This window comes from Rhopalosiphum maidis, chromosome 3, assembly GCF_003676215.2.
Source record: "Rhopalosiphum maidis isolate BTI-1 chromosome 3, ASM367621v3, whole genome shotgun sequence".
NCBI classification, from domain to species: Eukaryota; Metazoa; Arthropoda; class Insecta; order Hemiptera; family Aphididae; genus Rhopalosiphum; species Rhopalosiphum maidis.
This window is the reverse complement of record NC_040879.1, coordinates 30,004,296-30,014,691: the sequence shown is the minus strand read 5'-3', so window position 1 is coordinate 30,014,691 and position 10,396 is coordinate 30,004,296. Positions and strand designations below refer to the sequence as shown.

At 24.2% G+C, this 10,396-nt stretch overlaps 1 protein-coding gene across 1 annotated transcript; it reads left to right on the top strand.

Annotated features, from left to right (window-relative positions):
• The first annotated feature begins 6,352 nt into the window (after positions 1-6,352).
• LOC113558780 lies at positions 6,353-7,557 on the top strand. The gene has a single exon (XM_026964318.1). It carries the CDS (start codon positions 6,353-6,355, stop codon positions 7,397-7,399), a length of 1,047 nt encoding a protein of 348 aa, XP_026820119.1. The 3' UTR covers positions 7,400-7,557.
• The last annotated feature ends 2,839 nt before the right edge of the window (positions 7,558-10,396 follow it).

The following is a 10,396-nucleotide window of genomic DNA, read 5'->3' as shown; positions in this document are numbered from 1 at the left end:
AGTTACACAAGTACCAATCGGTATTAATTAATAATAATGAATTTTATTTATTTTCATCAACTAATAACTATAGAATAAGGTTAATTTTAAGGTTATACATTAAAAGTGTACCTTTTCATTTTCTATAAAATAAGTAAAATAAAATAATATGTAAAAAATTAAAATTGTATTAATTTAATAATGTTAAGTTTTGGTATTCTAAAATATTTATATAATATAAATCATTCATAACATCCATAACATTCAAATTAGATGAGGCAAAAACACGTACAATAATTTTTTTAATTTTACAATTATATTAATTACAATGTAAAATGTTTTTTTGTTTTTTTTTTTAAAATAATTTTCCAAGAATCTAAAATAAAATAAATACTTATCATAAGTACATGAATTTATGGATGTATTTTTATTGTATGAACATAATATACACTATTACAGAATACCAAAACTGCATATTATAATAATTAAAATTGATCAATATTTTATGTAGTGAAAGAAAAATTATTATTGTACATGTATTTCTTATTTATAATTCAATTTATATTTTCAATTTAATTTAATTCTAATTATTATTTTTACTTCATTTTTGTATTAATTTAATGTTAAGATATTAAAATATTGTATTTTTGAGATTTTTAAATAAATACACTTTTCGTCATATACATGAGCTTATATTTGTTTTTAATACCACTATGAAGTTATTTATCATGTATATTGTATAATATAACATAAATTATTAATCAATTACTCTTTTTAATCTTTTTAATTATAGTTTATTCGGAAAATTACAAATTGCAGGTAATAATAAAACAAAAAACTTTTTCAATGATGATTTATAATTAATTTGATATACAATTGTAAGCCTAATTAATACTTAAAAAGCAAATCATACACTCTATAAAAGAGTTAGTAAATAGGTTATTACTTTAAAAAAAAAAAAACAAAAGTGAAAGCTAAGGTTATAGAGTAGAACAGTAACTATTTATATAAAACAAGTAATAAGTAAAAGATCTGAAGTCAACATGTACAAACTAATAATGTTTCCATTGTTTAGTGAATATAAAAATTACCAACTTATGAATAGTTAAATCAAGAAATGAACTTCATTGATGACCTAAGGCTAAATAAAATCCTTAAGTGAGAGGTATAATATAATATAATTAATTTTTATCATACATTTAATATTATCATTAAAGACCAGATTTTGCATAAGATGCATGTTGCTTTTTTCAACATCATATACATGGAGTCAATGAGTATTCACAAATCATTAATTGATTGATTAAATTTTAAAATTTTATACTATATATTTTTGCATATTTTAACAAAAAAACCGTACAAATAAACACCTAATTAAATAATTAATAAATTGTGAATATAACGTCTAAAACTAGAAAAAATAATTTAACACGGCGCAGTGGCATAGCAATTACTGTCATGAACCCAGGTTCAATAGCGTCTATGATACGCAGCTTATTCTCCCCGGCTCACTCCGACCAACCAGCCATGCCATTAAACGTTACGATTGCTACTGACGGGCTTCAGTTTCACTGAACCGGCGACCGTCGTAATGAGCCGTAATGTGACCCGCAGAAATGACTAAAATAGTATTTTTATCGAGATACGTTTGCTCATAATGTTTTACCACCGCACACCACTGTTTAGTACAAATCGCAACAACACCTTGGGAAAATGGCCAAGTAGAAAGGGTTAATCGTTGCACAACTGTAATACTAACAAAAAAGATTGTGATATTAAATAAATGGGATAAAATACTGGGCGAGGTTGAGTATGCGTTAAATAATATGTTATGTACTTCGACGGGTAAAGCCCGATCTAAATTATTACTTGGAGTTATACAATGGAGAATGATTTTAAAAGTTTATTGTTGGTAATGGATGAAAAAATAAAGAGAGAAGTTGAAGATAATATTTTAAAAAATCAATCATATAATAAAAAAAAACTATGATCAAAAACATAAAAAGGGATATTTTATTATGATGAAGAACACAGATGTAAGTGTGGGGGTGAATAAAAAATTAATACCCAAGTTTAAGAGTCCATATATTACGTAATATATTAAGTTCTATCAAATGACAGATTTATAATCAGACATTGAGGGGTCTCAAATGTTTCAACACACTCAAATGCCATATGAATGGGTAATTAGTTCAGATAACATGAGACATTGGATTATGACTGTAGAGGAATTATTATTTACTAGGCACTTATGGAATAATGAGGATGTCTGGATGTACTGTATTTTTTTTTATTTTACTAGATTTTGTTATTAATATTTAAATAAAGAATGTAGGTATTGAATTTTTATTTTATTAGATTTTGTTATTAATATTCTATATTATGTAGGTATTGTTTTATATTGGTTGTTTATATACTGTTTACATTGATATATTAATGTATTGAGTTGTATTATGTATTAATCCCAAAGACTGGGATAGATTAGGGTTAGGCTTAGGACGCCAGGACGGCCGAGCTGTGAATTGTGATAGTATTATTATTATTATTATTATCATCATGATTACGAGAGTATTTATTACTTTACGTTTTTTTCATATGAGTGCACAGACCATAGAGTTCTACGGGTTTAATCCTTTAACTAAGGATTTTGGTTGGTACAAACTACATTTTAAATAGATTCATACATTATTTTTTATTAAAAATACGAAATATCGAAATAAATATTATTAATATTGTACGACCATCTATTAATCTTAGACCGTGGCACGACGCCACGAACTATCGTACAATCGTTTTTGTATTTTGCTGTATGCACGATGTTCATTCGCTTATCACGAGGTTCGTACAAATATGAACTTGTCCGTACGTTTGGCAACACTGTCGGACTGTTGCAGCCTTGCAACCGTTATAGAGAACTAAAAGAAAGTGAACAATTACGTACAATGTATATCAATAGTTGCGATTTTGCTAGAGTAGCTAGACAATAGACGCTAATAGTTTACATTGTTTACAACCGTCCAACATATCAAATGCTATAGGTATTAGGTAATAATCATATTTTATTATTTCTCTTTTCATTCTATTTATAATATCGTTTAATATAACAGTTAATCTAATAATCTATGTTTATAGTTACTAATATTTCAATTTACTTTTTATTACCTAATCTATTAAAACACGGCGGTGTAAATAATAAATTATAACTTGTTGTACAAATTGAACGAATATTCGTCGGGTGACCATCACCGCTGTACCGATGAAATGTACATTGTGTAACGACTGATCACAATTTATTATCATTTTTAAACCATTAGCCCTAATTATTGTAGACATCTTAATTAAATATTCCCAAATTTAAACTTGAACTCGTTACCATTCACGATACGTTAGATAAGATTATTTAATACGCACTAAGGATAGAGCGGTAATCAACCTGTAACTCATACAATCAAGTTTTATTATCGCGACGAGTCTCAAATATTAATCGGTACAATTGTACCATATAAAGAAATTGGTAAGTACAATTTGTTTGACTTATCGATTAGTTAATACGAAAATACCCAAATGATTTCGTTTTTGATGTTGTGTTTATTAACCAATTTTAACCATTTTAGGACTTCTCAATTACTATTTTCTAAACTTTATATAACAGCTCAATAAATGATAAAAATATTTAATAAAATTACATCATAATTAGCAATGCAATAATATTATTGTCAATGCTGCTACATATACTCACGTGGACAATACAGCATGTGAGAGGAACGTAACGACTTGTTTCGTTTAATAACCATGGACATATTTGGGAGCAGAAAAGGGTATTTAGGAAACCCTAAAAACCTATATTCATATACGTTTCTAATGTAATCACCCCTAAAACCATTTTAAAATACTCAAAAAAATTTGTATTTTTATTTATATTTTATATTTAAAAAATAAATTATAATCACCCTTATGATAGTTAAATTTAATTAATTATTATTGATTTTATTGAGTAATAGTGTGAAATAATTATTTTATGTAATAACATTTTTATAATTTGTTGTTCTTTATAATTTTATATTAGTTGGTTTAATAATTGTTATTCTTTTTGTAATTTTGTGTACATTTTTTTTTGAATATTCATTAATGTACCTAAAAATATAAAAATGTTGGATGATGGGCATGAAATGATACACAATTTGTCGACTTTGTCAATTCAGAAGAGATAGATTAGAATAGATTTTAAATAGATATACTTATTCTTTATATTATAAAATGTATCCAAGCAGTCTTGATCTTTTAGTTTATTGCTGTTCAAGTCAAAACAGTAATACAACCATTAACCAATTTCTGATTTGTTATTTTTATTATCGGTTGTGAGCCTCTGAATTTTGTGTCATTACTATGATAACGACAACCATCTAATCTAATTTCAGCCTTTATAACATATAAGCTTTTCTTAAATCTTTTTCAAAATCAATAACAATTTTATTTGGTTCAAATTCAGTACTAACTTCATTATATAGTTAATTAATTAATTGATTAAAAACATTTTTTATAAGTTATCTTTTAGCAAATAAAATATTATAGGAACAACATAATATTTTTAGTTACCATAAAAATAAACAACAGTTATAAAACCACAAAAATAGTATGACGAATAAATATAAATTTATGAATTTTATAAAATACAAATATTTATAAATAAATGTAAATGCAATTTAAATTATTTCCATTACCTCTTTTAGAGTAATTATCATAAGTGTAATATGTCAATAATATGTTTCTAGAAGAATTTAAGTACAAGACAGTAGCAAAATGTTAATATTTTTAGCATTTTGAATAAGACATTTATGTTTTAATTATTTTCATTAAAAATTATAATTTTTAACATAATTCTAATTAGAAATCTCTGAATAACATTAAGTAGTTTCATTGGTAGTTCCGATGCATTTTTTAAAACATATCTCTGCATAATTAGATCATATTATGCTAATATAGATTTTATTATACCTTGATATATTACTGATTTAAAATATTCTTTAATTCCTTAATATAAAAAAAATATTATCTGATCCACATTATTATATTTTTAATATGCGGCACACATTTTTATGTTGGACATATATTATTCTTAAATACTTAGTGGAATGTACCCTATTGATATTTATGCAATTTATGTTACAATAATCTACATTGTTTTCACAAAAACTTTGGTTATGTGCAATTTTAAAATAATTTCTTTTGTTGAATTTACATTAGGCAATGAAAATAGGATAAACATGAGATTATAATTATTTTACAATAAATTATGTTTTGAAAATAATTTGTTTTTATTTTTATCTAATTAGACTTTCAGCAAGCCTAGTATTTACTTAATAAATAAAATAGTTTCCAAAAATGCTGATTATCAACAAAGAATTTTCAAATGGATAATCAAACTCATTTATTTTACCTCTGTAACTTAGTACTCAATTTCAAATTAACTTAATTATATAAATGAGTTCAAGTAATACATTTCTATTATTTTCATCTTGTCGTTTTCTTTGTTAAGTCAATATATGAAAAGTGAATAAGTTGTTTTTTCATTAAACAGTTATCAAAATTTAATCTATAAATTATTGTATTTCCATTATCACTGACATATTTATGTACATAATTTAAAATTGGAATTCAAATTTGTATAGACGTAATAATTTTATGGGTTTCAAGTTTCAACTATATTATCTTATAATGCAGAATATCAAAAATTATGTTTAATATTAATATTTCAATTTTTTGACTCAACTTATTTTAAATAATTATTATTGTCTTAAATTGTGTAATTTTCAATGGGGTATATGGTATATCTCAGCGTTTTCAACCTTTTTAGTCTCGCGACTCCCAAAAAAGGTATTAAATGTGCTCAATTACTTCTATCTCTATTAAGTATAAATTTGTGTCATATCGTTAGTAAAGCCAAATTTTTAACGAATGATTCATTTTGTAAATTGGTGTTTTATTATTTTTGACCACCGCAACTCCCAGCCAAGGCAATTGCAACCCTCAGGTTGAGAAATGCTGGTATATCTAATAAGTTATATTGTACTTGCTGTCTATTTAAGCATTTTAACAATTGACAATAATTAAATTTGCTTTAGTTTTTAAGTATATATGCTCATTATGTATTCAATAATAGTTTTTTTTAAATTTTTTTTCAGATTATACATTTGCTGTAATACTTTAATACTTAAAGAGCAGATAATATGATGAATATGCAGTTTTTTAAGTATTTTTTGTAATTTTTAATTATCAAAATTTTGTTGATAATTTATATATCAGAACATTCTATTTTATCTTATATATATTTAAAATAAATAATTATTAATACAATTATTACTTAAAATATATGATGTTTACACTAATGAAATTGGCATTTCATGCATGCGATGAAAGAAGCAAACACTGGTATAACACTATCCCCAAAAATGTTATCAAAATTGATATTAAAAATTGTTGTGATGATCTTATTCAAATAATCAAAGAGAAAACAAGTGTAAATAATACAAATACAGTATGTCAAACTGCCTCAACATATGGACATTTAGACTGTTTGATGCTTGCTCATCAGATGCAATTTTCTTGGAACAGTAAAACATGTTCTGCTGCAGCCAGAAATGGGCAATTGAAATGTTTGATGTATGCACATGAGAATGGATGCTCCTGGAATAAATTTACATGTTCTTATGCTGCACTTAATGGACATATAAATTGTTTAAGATATGCACATGAAAACAATTGTCCGTGGAACTCACATACAATAGACAGTGCTGTAAAAAAAGGATATTTAGAATGTTTAATATATGCTCACGAACATGGATGTCCATGGGGTATACTGTCATGTACTATGGCAGCTATTAATGGACATTTGGAGTGTTTAAAATATTGTTTCGAAAACGGATGTGATTGGGACGAAACTACGTGCATGATGTCAGCGTATTATGGACATTTTGATTGTTTGCAATATGCGCATGACAATGGTTGTCCATGGGGTACTATGACCAGTACTTTTGCTGCAAAGTCTGGAAACTTAAAATGTTTGATATATGTTCATGAGAATGGGTGTGCTTGGGATACGGGTACAACTTACAAAGCAGCAGAGGAAGGAAATTTGAATTGTCTGAAGTATGCTCATAAAAATGGATGCCCATGGGATGAGAATGTAACCTTTATTGCTGCATTTAAAGGTAATCTAAAATGCTTAAAATACGCCCATAAAAATGGATGCCCATGGAATGAATCCACAAGTTTAGCATGTGTTAAAAATGGATCTTTTGATTGTTTATTATATGCTCATAAAAACGGATGTCCTCTCAATGGTGTTACACGCAGACTTATTATCAAGGATAAACGGCTAAAAAAAAAGACAAAAAAATTGCTTTTAGGTCTGGAAATATGAAATTACTCATTAAGTAGTTTTTGTGTTATTATTGACTGTGGTCAATAATATTATGAGTATTGGTTCTTTTAAATTTGTTTCATACAACAAAATAGCTAAGACCATTTAATTCTATTTAACATTTGATAGTAAAATTGTTTTTGTTGTTAGTTAAAAGCCATAAGCCAGATTTATAACTCTTCTATAAGTATCCAAACTTCAATTTTTTTTATATAAAAATATTTAATGAATTTAATATGTTTAAGATTGCAAAAATGAATATTTTTAAATTTAAAATAAAATAATTATTGTATTATATTATAACAAAAGAATCTAAAAATATTTTAATTAAAATCAAAAAATGTGACGACTGAAATTATTTAATATTCTTAATATGATAATATACGATTAAGTATAATATTGTATGAATTGAATATTATTTATGTGTATTAGTTTAATAGTTATTGTATTGTAAATTATATGTATATATATTTTTTTTATGTACACTATCAATATTATTCTTGAAATAATATAGTCGGTATTCCATTATTAATAAATTATCTTTTAATCATTATTTATTTTTAATATTCAATGGTTTATTGATATTATGTATTTTCATTTTTTTTTTTAAATATTACTTATATTTTGAAATCGAGTTTTACTTATTGTATATAGTTAAATAAATTATTATACTAATAATAGTATATGCTGAATGATAATATTTATGACATAACGTGATCATGAAAGTTTTTTAAAATTAAATAAAATTAAGTTTTTATATATTGCAATACTACTATTATAATATACTATTATTATCATACTGAATTTTGTTATTGATTAAAAATTTGAAGTATTTTACTTAAGATATTATATATATATATGAGTTACTATACTTTAAGAGAATGTTGTACCTAAATGCGTTGTTCAATCCATCTGAATGGACCTCTTAAAAACGGAAGAAATCTTACACCAAACACAGACAAATATCATCTTCAATTTGAAAAATTTGATCGTAACAAAAATAATTACAAAATATACTATAACATACTTATTTTGATATTTTATAATAGTTTATTTATAGAGATTCATTAGAACTTAGAGAAAAAATATAAAACTGTTTTTAATTACTGATGTACATATGGGTTCAAAGTGTGCACGGAAAGTTATTTATTAATAATAATATAATTTATACTTAAAATATATTCTGAAATAAAAAGTCAACAAAGGTTTATACCAAACAATTGAATAAGTTAAAAAAAATAAAATGTAATGATATCATAAACATAACTAAGTTTAAGGCACACATACTGGACTATTTAGAATTGATTTTTCCAAACATAAAACTGCCTTATTTACAAATCTGGATACTACACGAAGTTGTTACTTTTCAACAGATTGCTTCCCTTTAGGTTGAAGGTAGAATTTTTCCAATGAACTTATAGCTTCAGTATTTTCTGGTCTACTTTTAGTACCAGCTTGGTACAAAAAGTAACCTTTACCAGATTTTCTTCCTAAAATTACGAAATAAAATAAAAATTATAAGCAAATTATTTTGACAAATATCTTTTATTTTCTTATAATAAACATGTTAGTGGTTAAGTCCAATGATTTTCAACTGGGATACTATGGACTAAGATTGGAGATACTTTAAAAATGTTGAAAATATAAACATATTTGTATATATATTTCAGTTTTTAAAATAAAAACAAAACAACAAAAATTTGTAATTAAGCCTATGTATTGCATTATTAAATACTTGATTTATATTTTGTTCTTATTAAAATATCATGTTATACTCTTATACTATCAAATTCTAAGTAAAATAATTAATGTATCAATTAAAGAATAATGTATTTTCATTAAATTTTTTATGATGAGTATTAAGTTCAAAATATTACACAACCATTATGTCATGATTATGAATATGTTTAAATATCTTTTTATAGTTATAATGTCATAAAAATGTTTATTTTAATACCCAAAGCTTAGCAATTAAGTAAAATATCCTCAAGTTTCCTTACTCACTCAGATGTATAAAAATTATTTGTTGTTTAGTGATATACACATCTTATGAACATAACAAATTTTGATATTCAACTGTAATATAACATTACACGACTTATTTTGATATTATTTGAAAAATATTAATCAAAAAAAATCATTCAAGATTCAATAATTTATTTTTCATGATAATTAAAGTGTTTATGTTTGGTCAAATAAAAAACCTGGCCACTAAATTAAAAAATAACTTAAACACAAATGCACAATTTTACTTTGGAGTTGAAATTGTGATCAGAAATTAGTCAGAAATTATAAATATTTATGACAACATTTTGTTGTAGTAAAAGTTCATAATATATTTTAATTTTAATAGTTTAAGTTTAACAATGTTATGTAATTAGAGATAGTTCATAAGTTAGTCTTAAAAATGGTAAAATGTAACAAAATAATTGTCTGTCATAGGTGTTTGGTGTTTAAATTATTTTATTAAAATTAGAAATTTAAATGAAAAATAATGATTTTATTCATTATATTGTAATTAAAAAAAAATTAATCTGAAATAATTAAACTTTTTGCCAATACATATATAATTATTTTCTATACACAACATACATTGTTCTGTAAGTTGACACTAACTTATTAGTAGGGCTATGAATTTAATGCACTAAAAAACCTTGAAAAATGCATTTAAAATGTCAAAAAAATGCAATAAAACATGCACTTAAAATATAAAAAATGCCAAAAATTATAGTATACTCATACAAAGCGTTAAGAGTTTTTATTATATTTTTATTGATATTAGTATATAATATGCATATAATTTATTTATTTAATAATACTATTTTCCTGAAACATTTTTTAAAAGATTTTCAAAGATGTTAATTGACAGAATTTAATTAACAATACCAGAAAATGAACAAAAAAAAGAATGTATGACCTAAAAAATTAAAAACTATCTATTAATTAGATTGCCTTAACTATAAAAGCATAATTTCACAGGGACGGTTCAATTAGGTA

Bases quoted from the DNA above. Each gene is read 5' to 3' on its own strand.
- LOC113558780 (XM_026964318.1), top strand. From the start codon at position 6,353: ATGTTTACACTAATGAAATTGGCATTTCATGCATGCGATGAAAGAAGC.